General features: G+C 36.8%; 1 protein-coding gene across 3 annotated transcripts in view; it reads right to left on the reverse strand.

Moving 5' to 3' along the window:
* The window catches only part of LOC129236307 (box A-binding factor), a 42847-nt gene extending 25203 nt beyond the window's left edge, over window positions 1–17644 (reverse strand). Inside the window, exon 1 of one of the 3 annotated variants that reach the window (XM_054870616.1) lies at window positions 14479–17641. In XM_054870616.1, coding sequence (XP_054726591.1) covers window positions 14479–17351 — 2873 coding nt within the window. In that variant the 5' untranslated portion in view covers window positions 17352–17641. Of the gene's footprint in view, window positions 1–14478 lie in introns of all 3 variants that reach the window. The other 2 variants (XM_054870617.1, XM_054870618.1) reach the window with 2 other exon arrangements.
* Window positions 17645–19687: the final 2043 nt, after the last annotated feature.

The raw sequence follows: 19687 nt of genomic DNA on the forward strand, positions 1-19687 counted from the left end.
GTGGCGATTCAAATGTTTGGCTTCTGGTATACTTCAGGGCTTTAACGCAAGTGCGACAGTAAATAAAACCTGTCACTACAATATCACCCGACTTTAGAATTTCAGGAACCATCTGCCATCTCATTGGCCGCTTATCAATTATTGCTCCCTACGGATAGCCCACCGAATGATCGCCATTAACTAGTCGCATGGGCTGAAAATAAGTAGGGAAAAGATAGAGGTCATGCGCTGCAAGTTTTCCACCAATTCAACATCAATAAGGGTTGTTGTTGTTGTTGTAGCAGCATAAACATTTCCCATACATGGACGAGCAATGCTGCTGGAGTACCAGTCCTTGGCCGGATATAAGTAGAACAGATCATCGATCCTGCTGGATGGCAGCTCACCAAACAAGGCCCCATTTTTAAGTACTTGAGCTACGTTGTAACAAATGTCGGAGAAGTCAATGAAGATGTACAGCATAGGGCAAACTCAGCATCGTTAAACAAGAAAACACCCACGAAAGAAAACTTCAAACAGCAGAAATGGAAATGCTGAGATGGCTGACATGGGTCACAACATTGGACAAAGTACCAAACTGATACATTCGTGGAAGGCTTAAAATCATGGCAATTGAGCAAAAAATACAAGAGAGCCGTCTTCACTGAACATCGCTACGGCGCCGAGGAAGCCAGGGCGACCCCAATATAAAGTACATGGACGAAACAGATCGAAAGCGATATGAAACGCGCGAATTTAAACACCGAAACGAACAAAGATCAAAAAAATTGGCGATTATGAACTAGGATTGCTGAACCCAAGTAAAATGGGACAAAAGCAAGGAAGAAGAAGAAGACAATTGATATTTCGTAGGACATTGTCGTGTTATTAATATCTCTTGCTCATATGGAAAAAGATAGAACACGAAAACTGAAATGGTAGCAAAGGATATTTCAAAAGTCGAGCCTACATGTTGTTTTAAAACAAAATATGTATGTAAAAATTTAGACACTTTCAGATTTCACTATTTTCATTCCAAATACGATCTTAACAATTTAGTAAAACATATGTGAAAAATTACATTATTTAAATGGCTACCAAACAGTCGATGCACGAATGCCTGATAGTTAAGAACGTCCAGATATCGATGTTGAAGGTTGTTCAGCAACACTTTGCGCTACGGCAGCAATATTCTTAACAGAACGTCCAGTCTTTGATCTGCCAGTCCTTTTTCTATCCTCGACACAGCCAGTTTCTTGAAATTTTTTCACCAACCTTTGAATTGTCGACTCATTCGAATGATTATATCGATCAGAAAAATCACGATAATAAGTTTCGATAATTTTAATGCGTTGTTAAGATATCTTCTAGGAATGATTCACTACTCCCAAGTGGGTGTCACCTTTGAAAAATCCTTTTTGCTAGTTCACAACTACAATTTTTCCCCGCACTTGAACTCCTATTATAGACAGAATTAGAAAAAAGTCTTCTGTGTACGCGTCTTCAATGAGCGATAATTTATGAATTCGAAGTTTTTTGGTCGATAATTTAAATATTTTTCATTTCTTGCTGATTTTGAATTCGATCTAAAATACAGTTTTAACTTTTCTCTGCAAATCAAGTCTCCCAGATATTTAAGCCGGCGTTGAACATCAAATGAATTTTATGAGCAGCCATTTTATTGCCTAACGAAGAATGATCGTTAGAAAAATTATTGTTTCCGTTATTTTGTTGTTATATGTCCAAAGAGAAGTTCCACCCACAGCACTGCGGATTAACAGCTGCTCTGAGCAAACGCACTCGGCTGTGACGGAGAGCACTAAAGCTCTCAAGACAAAAACACCTTTGGGTCAAAGCAAATTTTTAAACACTGCACTACGCATACATACACCTATGAAAAAAAAGCACACACACATATACAAACTTATATTACCATATTGCAATACATTGAGTGTTAAATCTTCAATGTTGTCGTTCGCCCTGAAATTTGACGACGAAAACGCCAAACAATTATTCACTATGCAAAACACGTTTCCAATTAAAATTACTCGTACAAGGAAAATGCAAAAGCCTCAATAAATACTTAAATTTGTAGTGCAAGCGCAGAATAGAGAGACAAAAAGGGAGAATAGGAAAATGGTAAAAAATGTAGTTCAAATGTGAATACAAGGAAAATGTTAGTTAAATTTAGCTACTCAAGTTCGCACAAATTGTGTGAACTACTGTTCGGCAGCGACAAATGCCTCATAATAATGGTGCGGGCGCTCATTACGAAAACCATAAAAAACATACAGCACCCACACACAAGTATTTATATAGTCGTGCATGTGTGCATGTAACAAATACATATGCAATATTTTTCTACAAATGCATGGAGGAAAGGAAACTGGGACGTGAAGGGTGTGTGTGTGTACCCGGTGTTACAGTTCTGCTTGAGAAAATTGCAGCGTAATGAAAGATATTCCTCGCCCAACTAGGCTTGGCTAATAACTCTTGACTTAGCATATTTTCTAAATATTACCGAATTGGAAGTGAAATTTATCCCAATGTACTCCGAATCTAAGGTTAGGTTAAGCTTTTGTGGCAGTCGGCTTAAGCCAACTCACTTAGATCGTTCCGTAAGAGAGTCAAAATGCTATTTTCAGCCTAACAACCTTGCCTTACTCCTAGCTAAGGCTGGATAATTGCAAAGGAAGTGCTGAACTGTTTCTTCCACTTTCTCATCTCTAGAACTTCTACAATATCATGGGGGAAAACTTCTAGTCTCAAGAAATGCCTACCTAACAGCCAATGACCGATGACACAAGCATAACCTTCAAGATGTTCTCTCTTGAGACATTGAGCAATTCTCTTGTCCTTTTCTTATCTATTTTCGGCCAAATTAGCCTGGTTGTAACACAAGCATTTTCTTCTTTCCATGGCCTATTGGAGAATATCATTTTTTATCCTTAATTTGCAACTTGCCATAGGAATTCTAATATTGCCTCTGTTTTCAAGTAGTAGAAGATTAGTACGCTTTACCGTTAGCTCTTCGGCTTTGCAATTTCCTTCAATATCTCTATGAAACGGAAACCCATATAAGGCTGACCTTTAAAACGTTGCTTATATCATTTAGAGCCACCAGGCGTTCCTGTGCAACCTTTGATCGTAGTATAACTGCTTCCATTGATTTGATGGCCACCTGGCTGTCCAAGAAGATATTTATCGTAGTTTTTGTTACGGCGTGTGTATTAAGCTACACAGTTATCTGCTTTATGGCCAAAACTTCCAATTCTACAGATCACATATGCACTTATGTGTGTAAGTACTGCAATGATGCCTACCCTGGGTATCCTATTAAGCTCAACTGCATTTAACCCTTCCTAACCGGAAGTTGGTCACACTTCAGCGCTCGGCACAGGCACGTGTTACACGTGTGCACCAGTTGCTTACTGTCCTGTCTTTATTCGGTTGTATGGGTGTTTACGTGCATGTAGGTATTTCGCCTCAATTTTATTATAAGCCCGCATAATTCGCTTATTCAGTGAATTTCTTGCACGAATAGTTAATTTATCCAGTGTATAGTACCCATGAAGCCAGAATTTACATATACACACACACCAATACAAATGTAGGTATATCCCCCTACACCAACAACTAATTTCTTCCACTGCTAATTTTATCGAGTTTTCTGCTTCTAAACTACGATATGCGGACAGCAACAGTTTTTTTAATTGTAATTATAATATGATATGAGTTTTAAAATCCGTTAAAACTTGAACAATTAAAAGCTATCGACAACAATTAGTAGGATTAAACCATTTTTCGATCCAAAAACCCACCAGAATATAAAAAATTGCATACGAATTGATGTTCCCTAATGCGAATTAATCTTCACGACGAGCAACGCGGGCTAGGGAAATGTAAGAGGCGCCTAACTGAGAAGCACAGCGCCATGCGGATTTCTCATGACACTCAGTTGCCGAATCTCCAAAAAAATTGCCCGATGATTAGCAGAAAGGTGAAACTTTTTTTCACGCGCCATTCACAAAACGAGGAAAATTTGCGCGATGGCAATTACTTTGAAAAAATATTTAAAAATATTTTTGAATAAGAAAGCGTTTAATTTATATACAGTTAATGATCCGAAGTTCCATATTTGATTCATGAAAGTGGCTGATCTAAAGCTATCATATAACTTCTTATCCATAGCGCTTGGAACGCTTAATGTGTTCAGATGTTGTGAATTTCGAAGCTGTTGAAGTTATTGAGAAAATCATGAGGAAAAAGTTATAAAAAATCAATGGGACTTTTCAGTAACTTCAAACCCAAACTTTATGGTACGTAATGTACTAATTTATATAACGGCACATCAAAAATCTTTTTAAAAATTCTAGTCAAAAACCGTGGAATTTTCCTATTTTTGCATACAATTTGAAAGATGGGTTTTATAGCTTTTGATAGGCGATGGGCTTTACTCCATTCTCGATGACTCAAATTAAAAACCAAGAAACTCCCATTATAAGTACAGATTCACGCTCTATAATTACACTGCATTGCGGTACTGTAGAAAAATCTTTGTTAGTACTTTCATGCAAACTCCCCGCGAGAAATTGGTGCTAATCAGCAATTTGACCAGTTTTGACTATTTATCTAGTTTTTCTTTAATGTCCATTATTTGTGTATAAAAGTAAAGCTGATAGCCTAACAAAATTCATATAAACCAATTTTCAAATTTTATGCAGAAATTAGAAAAATTCCACAAAATTTTCATCTGAATTCCTCGGTTTTTAACTAGAATTTCTGAATTTCTAGAAAGATTTTTGAAATGCATATTAAATTTTAGTGTCATAAAGTGCAAGCTTCATGTTGTTTGAAAATCTCATTGGTTTTTTATAATTTTTTTCCTTATGAATTTCTCCATACAAAAAAGATTTCATTCACTCTGGTATTTATTAGAGCCCCAAGTGTGAAATATCATTTTTTTCGCTCCCGCCTATTTTTGAGTAAACCATGTTTTTAAAAATAAGATCTGCATTAAAAAATAATTCTCTCTGGTCGAAAATAGTCATGCTGTACTGATCGAGAGGCTTAAAATATATATAAATAAAAAATATAAATTATTTGTATTTACAATCAAGTGAGAATATTTTCTTCGTACATATTTTTAATATCCGAGTGAATTTTAATTGTGTTTGAGGCAATAGAAGATACAATTTCTTGAAAATTCTTGTATACAGATAGAGCCTCATTTCCTTTTTTGTTTTTTTTTTTTTTTTGTTTTTTGTCGGGACAGACTAGCAATGCAGCACTCAGACGCAAATAAATCCCCTGTACTGCACTCGGATTCCCTTTTTAATTTTCTTTAAATCTACTCGACCTCCGAAGAAATCTGCGTAGATCTTGTGGTGCCAAGGAGCCCAGGTGGTCGCTTCTTAACACATCAGTGCCAAAAACCTCAAGCCTGATTCGAGCGTAGGCGGGGCAGATGCACAGAAAGTGGTCCACTGTCTCATCCTCCTCTCCACGTGCTGGGGAAAGTGCACTAATTTCCTTAATAAATAAAATAAAAGTTAAAACTGCAATGAGCGACTCTCCGAATTTCCATAATAATTAAAAACCGCATAATCCAAGAGGTGAGAGCTGAAGACACTTGCATAACAGCTGGGATACTATAGCCGCGAATAAACAAAAAAAAAAGACAAAAGAATTGCTTAGCCTCTCACGAGGTGATATCTCGAAGGTCGTGGCTTGTATAACCGGTCATTGGCCATTTGGCAGTTTTCTCCCATGAATATTGCAGAAGTTGTAGAGATGAGGAAGAGCAAGAATCAGCTCAGCACTTCCTCTACAATTGTCCAGCCATAGCTAAAAGCAGCGCAGGTTTTCTAGGTAGATACTTTTTCAATTATCTTACGGAACTGTCCGGCGTGGGGATTGGACCAATCATGCGCTTCATAACAACCCCAAAATGGTTTCATGAAGATAAATAAATGAGGTTTCCGTGGCTCACAGTGGTATCACAACGGAACTGTAAGGTCAAAGTGAGTTGGTCCAACTACCACCAGGACGTAATCGAAAGGGTGGTTAAATTTCAAGGGCCGATGTTGAATGTGAACCACACCTAAACGTCAACGACACCGTTGGACTTCTTTCTTTGGGGTTATTTGAAAGAAAAGGTGTACGTCGATAAGCCAGTAACAATTCAAGAGCTAAAGAATGAGATAATTCGGCACATTAATGGCATAGAACCTCAATTATGCCTCAGCGTCATCGAAAATTTGGACCATCGGATGGAGGTATGCCGCCGAGGCCGATATTTTTAGAATTTTTCTGGGTATGCAGTTTTATAGGCCATTAAATTTTATTATAACAAAGGGCAAGTGTCAAGTAGCTACAAAATATCGTTGAGTTTTGGCACTTTTTTCCGATGCTTAGCTTTTTCTTCCATATAAAAAACTACGCGCATGTACTTGGTTTAACGGGAATGTGTACATATTTAGAACGCGGTTGAGTGATCATTTGCTATTTTGTATATTTTTATAACCTTTTTTTGTGTATACTTTTGATGAAAACAAGTGAAGCTTGAAGGTAAACAGTATACGCCCCTATAAAACTACTCCACTTTTATGCACATCTGAGTATTAGCGTACGCAAAAGCAAGAAATGACACAGAAAATAGAATCAGTGCAAAATTTTGCATATGAAAAGCAACCTGCCTCAAAATTCTGTTTAGCGATTGTAGACATACTTCACATATGTATGTATGTATATCTGAGCTTGTGTATATGTATATGTATCTGCGTGCAAATCACCAGCCACAAACCTTGCTGTTGAAATACTAAAATTACGAGCAAGTGGCCGTTGGGAGTAGAATTGCTGCTTGCTGCTGCCTCTTGACACCTTCTGCTGAGAATCAGAGTTGCCGCACGTCGCATTTGGAACTACGCTAAACCGCTGCGCATACGCCACAGCAGCAATTACAGCAACAGGTGGTTGCTGCAAGGGTGGGGGACGTGGCAAGAGCACGCGGTGGCACAGAAAACACCTGAGTTGGCATGTTTGCATAGAAAATGATGCATGTTTTCGCGGCTGCTCGGCTTTATATTTTCCTTAAGTTACTAACGTTTTTTTTCGCACACAACGCACAGGGATACACATACATATGCATGTATATATGTATATGGATGTATATATGTGTATGTGTATGTATGTATGCAGGTACCTAAGCGTAAATATTTTGTTTTCAAAGCTACTCTGCTGTATATTTTATTTTTACACCTCTACTCCTTCCTCACCCAACTTACTCACCATTGTTATGACATTATTATATTATTTTATGGAAACACGATATGCGCACGGTAATAATGAATATGTTTATGTGAAGGCGACAAAGCCGCGTACGCTCGTTACAAACACATTCTACAGCCCGGCTGGTCTGCTCAATGAATGCAAAAGATTTGCTGTAGAGGAGCATTGAGTTATGTTTTTATGTAAGCAGAGTATAAGGGAAGACGGTGGGCTCTAAGGAAAAACTACACATTTGCAGACACGTTAATAAATTGAGATACATATATGTATATGTGTGAATACTCGTATAGAACATAAGCATATGTGTTTGTGGAGTTCTTACTTTCTGCATGACAATAATAAAATTGAAAATCAATTGTCAATCACGATACAGTTAGTCATCAGCGCGACGAAAAAAAAACCGTTGTGTAAAATGTGGCGGAGGAGTGCTTTGCTGTACATACTTATACATACATTCATGTATACATACTCATGCATATGTAAGTATGTGCATATGTTTCTGTGAGCACAGGTGAATGTGAATCGTATGACGTTTACACTGGCACAGATTGACTTGTCACTTGTCGCGTAAAGCAAAAAAATCAAATTACAACTCGTCGCTTGAAATGGGTAAAAAAGCACGCGCCTTTTGCTCGGAACCTAAAAAATTGGCACTGCACTTATTTGAGGCGTCACAAAAACAAAATGTACCTTTCTTCAACAAAACTTGTATGCACTCGCATAGTATTTTACGTAGTGGCAAATGTAACTTAATTTTTCAACTGCTACCTTTCATTTATATTTTAGTGTCACACACTGATACATGCACACGTACATATGTACATATGTAAGTGCCTGTGTATCACGTGTACTTTGCATTTCAGCGCCTTTTTTGCGTTTTCGCCAGACTTCTGCTTCAAAGTGCAAACATTTAATGATTTCATCAATCACTCATGAAAAAAACAAATACGAAATTCAGTAGGTTTTCCGGAAATTCCTAATTGTCATAAGTTATGTTTATTAGTACAACTAAACTGAGTTGTCTGAAAGTTTGCGTTGTGCTCTATTTAAATATATATCTACATATGTGTGTATGTATGTGAATATGTTGGCAGGTGAAACTACACCTGTTTCAGGCATTACACACTTCACTACATATAACTGACTAATTAGAAAATAGATTGAAATACCTTAAATATGTATTTGTGTGTATGTATGTACATACAGACTGGCGCAAAATTAATCATTCAATTTTGTTTTTTAACAATTTTTTACAAAATAAAAAAAATTTTTGAGTGATGGAAATCTTTGTTTTGATTTTTACGCGCTCTATTGTTTGTCTGTTTTTATGTTGCAGCTGACGAATGACGTCATTTGCAAAAATTATAAATCTTCCGAAAAAGTAAAACAATTGGCGATTACACTTCGGTTAGGTGCCGAATTCCTCCTCCTCGCCCTAACTGACTCCGAACGCAATTTTTCGCATGGAAATGGCAGCCGTACACTCGGAGGTTTGCCATTGGCTGCCGAGGGGCGAGCGGTATTGGAAAAAACTTGTTTTATGATTTTGCTACTTCCTGCAAGTAGATTCGAACCTAGGTACTCCCGAATGGTAGTCACGCAGCAACCCATTCGACTACGTAAACCTTCCGATAGGGTCAATTTTGCGCCACCTTGTATATGTATTTTTTTTTATATTTTTTCGAGTTAAATTTCTTGCTCATTCTTTAAACTTTATATAGAATTAAAAAAAATTAAAAAAGTTAAAAAAATAATTAAAAAAAATTAAAAAAGTTAAAAAAATAATTAAAAAAAATTAAAAAAGTTAAAGTTTTTTATATTTTTTAATGGTGCTCATTCTTCAAACTTTCAAACTTAATATACCATAGAATTAAAAAAAAAAAATTTTAATTTTTCATCTAAATTTTGAATTTTTAAATCGAGTTTTTGAAAAATTTTAAGTAAGCAGTTTTGTAGCACAAAGAATTTTTGTGTAATAAACTTCAAATTTTCAGCGCCACGAAATCGCGTTGATCTAACAAAAATTCTTTGGTTTGCAGTTTTCTCATAAAAGGTCTTTCAAACGTTGCGCCCAAATGTTGTTTTCAACTAAAATATGTACAAATTTAGATTCTTTCTGGTTTCAAAATATTCAATTTATTAAAAATATGATTCTTTAATTGTATATTATATGTGATTAATCTTCTGACATCTTTTAAATGTTCACCGCCAAACAGTCGATTCATGAATGTCTAATTGTTGAGAACGTCGAGTTATTGATGTTGAAGGCAATGTTGCAGGTGGATCAGCAACACTTTACGCTACGGCAGCAATATTCTCAACAGAACGCACAGTTTTTGGTCTGCCAGTCCTTTTTTTATGCTCGACAGAAGCAGTTTCTGCATATTTTTTCACCAACCTTTGAATTGTCGACTCATTCGTACGATTATTAACACCAAAAAAAAACTCAAATTTGCGTTTTTTTTTTAAAGATCGATCACTTCCATAATAATTTCCAATAATTTCAACGCCTCGTTCTATCGTGTAAAATTTTACATCTGCTTACTTGACAAATGTCGAAGTTGACATAAAAAAACGATACAGTCTAGGAATTATTCACTACTGACATCTAGGCGTCACTTTGGAAAGGCCCTACAGTTGATTTTTCCTTCTACATTTCCATTGCAAATGGCCTTGTGCATTTCCTTTCAAAAGATATTAAGTTTTATATGGGAAAAGTTTAGAAAGGCGTCAGAGCAAAAATTAATAAAATTCCAAGCAAATTTTTAGCCGCTTAAAACTTAAACTTGTTTCACTAATATTTCATGAGCCATCTTTTTGAGTACCCGAAAATTAAAAAAAAATCCAAAGCAAAAATTTCAAAATTTAAATAAATTTTTTTTGAATTTTTCTAATTCTTATATAAAGTTTGAAAGCTTGATTTGTATGGTTTTGGTTAAAGAACGGAGAATTGTATTAAAAGACAAATTTAACAAGTAATTTTAACCCAAAAAACATTGTGAATATTAAAACGAAATCATCTTTCACTCAGTCAAGCGCGCCACTGTATATACATACATACACAGCATTCATAATAGTATTGTAAAATATATGTAATTTTCACATGATATATATGTATATTCACATGAAAACGGGGATTTTTAAAATGCAAATTAATTTTTCTGAAAAATGAAAAAATGACTATCTAGGAATGAGTGCAATGAAGTAGAAAAGAAAAGCGTCAATTAAGAAGTAGAGTACCACAACTTAAAGCTTTTCACAATAAAATTAACAAGGGTAAATTCCACTTTGTCATGAAAATTAATATCACCTTAAAGTAAATGCATTAAAAAACAAATGAAATTACATTTGGTTATACCAGAAAGTCACGGAGTTCATACAACACTGGATGGAAAGTCTAGGACGGAATTGGGAAAAATAGTTTAACTTTTGTTCTAGGAGAGCATCAAGTAGGCTGCTAAAGCTATATAGAGAGGTAAACTAAGATTAGTAAAAACTAATAACGTCTATCGTTTTCCGCGCTGGACAATGAAGCATCAGAGCACATATTTTGCGAATGTTTGGGCTCTCGCAAGACGAACACTCGCACACTTAAGTAGGAGGTCTGACTACAAATCTATTGGTGATATGGAACAAAACCTAAAGAAGAGATTAAATTCATTAGAAGCCCCCAAATATAAGCTAGCTGTCAAGAGAATAGACCACATTAGATGACGCTGTGCACTATTACCCAATAATAATAATACAATAGGATGGCTCAAATGATACTTATAGTTACTGAACTAACTAGATAAATACATCAGCACAAGAACAGTGAGGGTGGTTAAATTTCCATGGCCGATGTTGAATGTGAATCACACCTAAACGTCAACGACACCGTTGGACTTCTTTCTTTAGGGTTATTTAAAAGAAAAGGTGTACGTCGATAAGCAACAATTTAAGAGCTAAAGGATGAGGCACATTAATGGCATAGAACCTCAATTATGCCTCAGCGTCATCGAAAATTTGTACCATCGGATGGAGGTGTGCCGCCGATGACGCGGCGGTCATTTGGCCGATATTCCATACGTAATTGAGCCATATATTATATTATTAATATTATCATAATATTATTATTTTCATAATAAAGAGAAATGACAATAATTTCCTAAAAAAATTGTATTTTATTCAAAATCAACACCGGCCCTTGAAACTTAACCACCCTTTATGTAAATAACTTTTTGAGTTCTGGTATTATTTTATTTTACTATTTCATATGCAATAAATTTTTTGAATGTAAAACAAGATTATGCAGAGGAGACCGCCCTTCTAGTTTATAACCAAACCAAAAATATTGTAAAAATTTGCTTATATATTAGTAAAAATACTTTTCTTGTACTACTTCCCATCATCCAATTTTTGTATGGCAGTTTTTCGCAATTCAATTCAGAAAAGGAGCACAAACTGAATTTAAATAATAAATAAACGGACCCAAAAATGGTATGAAATCAAAATTTTGCATTAAACAAAAATTTGTTAATTCATATTTCATTTAAATATAATTAGAAAATTTATATAAAAATTTTAATGAACAATCCATTAAGGTACTCTGACTAAACAACTTCGACATTACAGTCTATACAGGTGGGTCTAAAATGGATTTTGGTGTTGGAGTAGATATATATTCTCACAGAAGCGCTAGTTGGATTGTGTATGAATCACCACTTCAAATGTCTTTAAATCGACTTTTGTTTTTGAAGTTTTCACTGCTTCTCAAAAAATGGAAACAGCGCAGCCATTCTGCACTTTTTTGTGAACAAATGGAATAAATCAAGAGCTCTTATTTTATGGCTTTATCCTTTATATATATACACTCGTATATATGTATGCTCATATATATCATTGAAGTTTAGAATATTCGTTTTATTTGCTTGGTAAATACCGTTTCTCAGCTTATGCTAAGTAACAAGTAAAATATCTTATAAGTTAACCTTTTTTCTGCGAACTCATTTTGATGAAAAATTGCTCTAAAATTCTTGCGAGAAGTTATTTTTGACTATTATATGACATAAGCCATCTTCGATTCACCATATGTTAGCGAGTATCGAATAAGTTGTGATAAAGAAGAAACAGGAGTATGTCGGAAGTCTTCTAAAATCTATAAATGTCCTTTCATATCTGCACTTATTTTGGATTAATTTATTTAACTACCTGTAGTAATTTAAGCTCATATTAGCTCTTAGTGGTCTGTAAAAACTATTATTATGTTTTAGACTTGAAAAAGACGAAAATGAAAAAAATAAATAAATAAATAGATGGCAGCACTAGAAACGAGCTACCAAAAATGACAATTGCTTGGAAGCATATAACGAGTATTATTAATGAAACTTGCCTAATATCAGAAAGTTCATTATCAGTTGACAGTTGAGTTCTGACGTACAGCCGTACCCGCCAGTGGCGAATCTTGCTCGATAACTTTGTTGTTGCCTTTGCATGCAAATTTTTCGCCTAGCAGAGACGTGTCAAGTCATGTTGACGAATTATGTTGATTAAAATCTCTTTTTGAAGCTAATCTCCACAAACTTAAGTATGTTCTTATCTTCTGCGTCTTTGTTGCTAGTCGTACTATGGGGTAAAATCTGCCTGGGTCTCTTCTCTTAGCCAAGCGTTAGCAATTGGCGAATAGATGAAGCTACTGGTATAAATAAACATATCTTGGCAGCGCTAGAATAGAGCTGCCTAAAATTACATTTGTTTATAAAATGGTGAATTATACCAGTTTTATGAGGTACAGGCGTACTCGCTAGCGATTACTTTGTTCTTGCTTTCGCATGCAAATTGTTCGCCTAGTAAGCCTGAATAGATAAGTGGCGAATAGAAGAGACCTCTATTATGAGGGGTGCGGGTTCTATTCACCACTCTACTGTTTTTTATTAGCCATGGTGAATTCGTTCCACATTATTAATCCTTAAATACTTGGTGCCACCGTCAGGCAACAACCACTTTTTTAGAGCACAATTTGATTGTTGTGTGATCGTTAGAAGATTTTGTTACGTGGTTACTTGTGATGTAACTACTACGTATATATATGTATATAGATATGCAACCGTTAAGCTACAATTAGTGGTGTCGTAACCATAAACAGCTGATATTGAAGTAGAATTATTGATAACATTTGCGGTTTGTCGTAAAAACACAGATAATTTTCGACTAAGTCAATTAATTTTTCGTCATTCATTTCCAATATTCAAATTTTTATCGCAAATATCAAAACAAATCTAAAGTATTTCACAGGCACCACTAATCGCAGCTATGCGTACATTGAAGGGCGCGTATTTTTCTTAAATTTATGTTTACACCTCGTCAAATATGAACTTTTCTGGTTAGTGTTTAATTCAAAGCGTTTTTTAAAGACAGACCTTTAATTTTTTTTCAATAAATGATCGAATTTCTTAATTAAAAATATGCATTACTTTTACCGCGCAAAATTAATCACCCTATAGCAAGTTTTATAATCTTGGCAAAAAGCGTTTTACGTCAATCAAATTTGGCACCTGTTAACTGAACAGCTACACTATAAAAACATACAAGCAAGGGAGCGCATAAAGGTCAAAATAGAGATGTCCATCACTCAAAATATTTTTTTCCATTTAGCAAATAAAGTTATTCAAAAACAAAATTAAATGCTTAATTCTGCGCCACGTTGTAGGAGTTGCCTTAACAAACTCTGCTCGACTCTGCAAAGGACTATCCAACAAAGGTTTTAGATTTGAATAAGCCAAACAAAGCTTGGACGTGGCTAAAGTCAAAATTAAGATATGCAAGAAAGCAACTATTTTCTGGAGCTCAACTTCAAAGCGTCTCAAAACAATGCGACTAAAAGTTGATAGTAAATTCAAATGAGAGATGCTTTAATTCGTCGGGGATTAAGTGCCTAAGATGTATTGATTAAATTCTCTTTGAGGTTTTCACTTCAACCTCATGGCCTTTTGTGCCCTCTATTTATCACAATACCTCAGCCAACCCGAGTTCCCTTATTCAATTTAAGATAGAGCTGAGTTGGGCACGCAATCTAGGGCTTCATATATCATTTATGTCTATAGAACTTTTTAAGCAGTATTAACGGTTTCTTCTTTTCACAAACTTCACTTCACTTTGTAATTCTTTCGTATCCCTTAATTTTAATAAGCAAAAAAAAAATAATAAATTTAAAAAAATATATTCACTCACCCAGACAAAACCGGACTCAGCGAGGACGGAAAAAGCGACATGACTGTATGGTCAGGTGTAAAACTACCGTAGACATCACGATAGGTAGTCGCATTTGTGAGTTGTGTAAAGCTGGAGACATCTGCCGCACCGCCATGTGAAAGTGACGTAGGCGAAGGTGAACCTCCACCCGAACTAACCGAATTGTTGTGAAGATGTGTGGCCACATGCAACTGATGCAGTTGGGTGGGTGTCAACACTTGCTGCTCCGCCGCCGCCAACATATGCTGATGATGGTAGGCGTCCTTTAGGTCGGGCACTGTCGTGAGTGTGCAGTAGCTGACGCCCGTATGATGATCCTCGAGACACTCATCTTTGAGTGTATCCTGTATGACTTCATCGATGCTGCTGGGCGCAGCGCCGGTGTTCGCGTGGTGTTGCAGATGTTCGTGTGGATTGCTACCGTAAGGCGCGTACAAACTAAAATTGTTGCGCATATTGTCGTCGATAAATTGTGAATGATGCGGGTGTGTGTGCGGATGCAGATGGGGCGGAGGTGAGTGTACGTAAGGCGCTGTTGAAGTCAAATGTGAAGGAAATAACAGATGTGATGGATGTAAGGCAATTAAATCGGTTTTATCGAGCAGCTCTTTGGACTGTTGTTGTTGGTGTTGCTGATGTTGTTGTTGCTCCAGTTGTAGTAAATGTTGCTGATGGTGCTGCTGTTGCAGTTGTTGGTGATGTCGCGATAGATCGTAGGCACAGCTATTGTAGGCGGACAACCAATGTGGGTGATGCTGTTGCTGTTGTTGCTGCTGCTGTTGATGATGCTGCTGTTGCTGTTGCAACTCCGCAGCAACGACCAAATTTAAATTGGGATCGGTGCCGTTGAGTATATTCGAGGTGAGTTGCAGCAATTGTTGTTGCTGTTGTTGTTGTTCGGTGATGTTATCCTGCACTAGTGTTTGGGCGTATCGCAGATAGTGCGACTCGGCAAAATGTTGATCTTGCTGCTGCTGCTGCTCGTGTTGCAAAATCTGTTGTTGTTGCTGTTGCTCTTGTACTGCAGCTGATTGCTCCTCTTCTTGTTCGTAGTGTTCAGCGCTAGTCGTGGTATTGTTATTATTGTTGCTGTTGTTGCAGCTAAAGTTAGCTATAATCACTGAATTGTTCGCCCCGCGATAGTGCAACGGCAATAAATCGCTTTGTTGCTGATCTACCGTTGCTTTACGAATTTCCTCTTGTTTTTTTTGTTCATCACTAATTTTTACACTTTTAATTTCACTTGAATTTGTGTTGTTCACACTAACACCTATTTTGCTATTATTGTTATTACTATTGTTGTTATTGTTGTTGATAACCGATATTTGTGCGACATTTGTCGTTTCAAGCGGCGGCACTGTTGCTGTCGGTGTTATGATTTTTGTTGTTGTTATCGTCGTAGACGTTGTTATCGCATTTCGACACTTATCAGTTTTTTTGGCATTTTTATCTCGCGACGCTAACTGTTGTTGCGATTGTTGTTGATCCGTGTTGCCGACACCATCTCGAACAACGACGTCACTACTTTGTCGTTGCTGGTGTTGGTTATCCGTTTCGACGTCTTCGTTATTCTCTAATTTCACTTCGAAATTTGCATTCGTTGCAAATGTTGTGGGAGTTTTTGTTTTTGTGTCAATTGACGTTACTATATATGTTGCTGTTGCATTTGCTGTTGTTCGGGCTTCACCGATCGTACGTAACACCGTTTGGTTTGATGTTTCGTTGACAACTGATATAAGTTGTGGTGTCGCGGACCTTAACGACGACACGGACACTGCCGCTGCCCCTGCCGCTGTCACTGCCGCAGAAGACGCTGACGGCGACGGCGAACTGGCAGGCAGCGCAAGCAACGAAGCCAAATGCGATGGCGAATTCGTAGGCAGTGCGGACGAAGATGACGACGAAGGTGGTTGTTGTTGTTGTTCTGCTTGTGTGTGTTCTGGTTTCGATTGTGTTTTTGGTAGTGGTGGTGGTGGTGATGACGATCGAGTATCCGAGTGCGAGAACGCATATGTGCATGACGAAGACACTGTTGGCGTCGTTTCATGAGAGTGGATATTTCTTCCCTGCTCACCATTCTCGTCTGTGCTGCGCATACATTGTCGTTGTTGTTGCACAGTTGACTGCTCTGCCGAGCTCGCCTCAGGCCCTGTGAACGTCTTTGTTGTCCTTGGCAGCCCGGATAGCATTGGCTGTGGCGAACTGCGTTGTTCTTCTTTTCGCATAGCGTTGCTCACTGTCACTCCTGTGTCCATAGGCACTGCAACATCGAGCGCATAGCGATTTTCCACTAATGTTGGAGTTGTTATTGTTGTGTCTTCAGTCAATAGCTTATCCTGCTGCCGCGAGTAGAGCGGTTGCTGTTGCATTTGCGCGCGTAACAATGCACTGTCTACACCACCAATACCAGACACATTCAACATATATGATCCCCTGGCATTCAACTCCCCACACTCTCCACCACCTCCTTGCGTGGGTCGATAGAGCTTGCTCAATAATTGCAATCCTTGTGGGTCTGGTGCGCCTGGTGCACTCTGCTTTATATGATTCTCGCTCAGCAATATGCCGATATTATTATTGAATGATGTTGATGGTGTAGCAGTTGTTGTTGCTGTTGATCCCTTATTTCCATTGGCTGCATTCGCCAACTTGGTGGCATTGCACTTCGTAATTTTCATTTTTACCGCATTCGACAACAAACTTGGCATACGTCGATCTTTGCCAGTATCCTTGTTGTTGTCCTTATTGGAGTTTGCATATTTTGAGGAGCGCATGCCACTACTGACGCCAGCACTATGAGCTGCGGCTATTGTTGTGAAGCTTTTGTTGTTGTTGCGCCCAGGAAATTTCATTGTTTTACGCTGTCCGTGCGCATTTGAGCACTTTTTAGTTTTTCTTGCAAGTTTTTACAATTATTATCACAATTATTTCCGTGTTTGTTTATTTTTATGAAAATAAAATTTTATACAAGACCTGTACGAATTACTACAAGAACTTTCAGTTAGTGAGGACTTAACAAAAAAACGCCCTTTTATCACACGTCACATACTAATCGGTATACCAAATTTAATTTTTATTAGAATTGTTTGGTTCCACTTTCCGAAAATGCACGCGCCGCGCCTAGCGATTCGTTCGCGTTTTTTACTTAAACTGCTGTTAATCAAAAGCTGCCGCACATTCATACGAAAAAATCTGAAATGAATGTTTTTTTTTTACAAAATAAATAAAGGAAATGTATGTACATACATACATATGCATGAATTTATTGTATATAAAAACGACAGCAGCAAATGTGAAGAGCGTTGAAATTCTTATTGAAAACAACAAAACCGATGTAATTGTGTAGCACATCCAGCTTCCATAACATCACACCACACCATACCATCGCACAAAAAGCAGAGCACAGGCAACTTCAGACAAAAACCACAAGTCACTTCAATTCTCGTAGGAATCAGCATTAGCCAGCGAACAAACAAACAATCACATAAAGCATTCTCACACACATATACCAAAGCATTTACACACGTATTAGCTGCCAAACAAAGTAGCTTCATTTACTCTCCCACCGCAACTCACTGGCACATTTGAAACCACTAGCAAATGCCGCTCATTAACCACAAGCGTATGCGCACAGTACACAAAATTTGGGTGCCATGCTCTCTCTCTCGCTCTCTCTTAGCCAAACGCAAAACTTTTCTCCTCACTCAACCAAGCATTTAAGTAGTAGGCTACTTGTTGATTTTTGCTTTTGTATCCACACTTTTCAATCCACCTCAGCCATTACTAAAACCGCAGCACTAAGAGCGCAGCACTATGTTGACAGTGGAACTCACCACTTCACAGATTTATTGATGGCTTCTGTCATTCGCTTGGTCTGCTTTGCACACAGTGATTTTGCAGCTTTCAATGTGCTATCTCGCTTCTACAAATGTCGTTGGCGAGGGTGACTGCTTAAACTACGCCCACTTTAGTGTATTTGTAAGTACCCTTTATTGGAGTATATATTGAGGTACTAAAGGCATGACAAAATAGTAATATTTACATATATGCAAATAGAAAAGAGTAACGGGATACGTTTATTATGAACTAGGGGTATTTTGTTTGTAAAGTAGAATAAGTATTAGTATGTTATTATTGTTTTTAGATAATAAATATTTTTTGGCAAAGATTAAAGTTCAAATTTTACTAAAAAGTAAGCATATTATTTATTAAATTATATTATATATATACATATATAATATTTTTATAAATTATTGCGGAAGACAGTTTAACCGCAAGGAAGGAAAGGATTACAAACGATATTAAAATATATTTTATAAGAAAATTTTTGTTTCATTAAAAAGTTCCAATTTTTATATTTAATTAAAATATTGTAAGTAAAAAATATTTAATTATATGTCTTATTATTTCTACAAAATAAATATAATAAATAATTTTTTTATCATTGAGGCGTACGAGCAATAATAATTTTAGATTCGATTCGCGGTGCATTTCTAATAGGTTTTTTAGAAGACATATAAAAATGTGGATTCTTTCAGGTTTCACTATTTTTGTGCGAAATACGGCTCTTAAGAATTATATGTGAAAAATAATATCACCAAAAGAGAATATAAAAAAAAGTGAGGGCTTCACCCCAAGAAATGTGTGATATTCAATAGGAGTTCAACAAGAAACTTTAATGAAAATACAAATATACAAATAAAAAACTTCCTTGACCAAATTTTCCTTGTAGAGAAATTTGAATAACTGCACATTTCACTCTATATGGTGGTGCCTTTTGACCTGGTACTTATTGTAAGAGGAAAGTTTTTGGGTACCCTGTACGATTTGGCATCCCTGCCTGGCCAAATGTATCTACTAAGTGGTCCATTGACTGTGTCCGGCTACTGTGTTATAAGATATTCAGAGCTCAATTCCCTCAATAGGGGGTGCTTCGTTGAGACTTTCTGCAGGGTCCAGCACCTCTAAGATCTAAGACTTTACAAAAAGTTAACGGGGAAGCCCAAAATTGAGAAGCAACAACTGCAATGCATAGCTGTGGTGGTACCATTGATAAAAAGTGTGCCTCTCGTCTGTAGCTGTAGCGTTGTTGGCTCTACAATATTTTTATGGTGAAGAAAAACATTAGTTAATCAGCTGAAGATAGTCTAAAGGACTGTTTGCTAGGTGAAAATTGAGGTCCCCTTCA

This window comes from Anastrepha obliqua, chromosome 1 (genome assembly GCF_027943255.1).
Source record: "Anastrepha obliqua isolate idAnaObli1 chromosome 1, idAnaObli1_1.0, whole genome shotgun sequence".
Lineage (NCBI taxonomy): Eukaryota > Metazoa > Arthropoda > Insecta > Diptera > Tephritidae > Anastrepha > Anastrepha obliqua.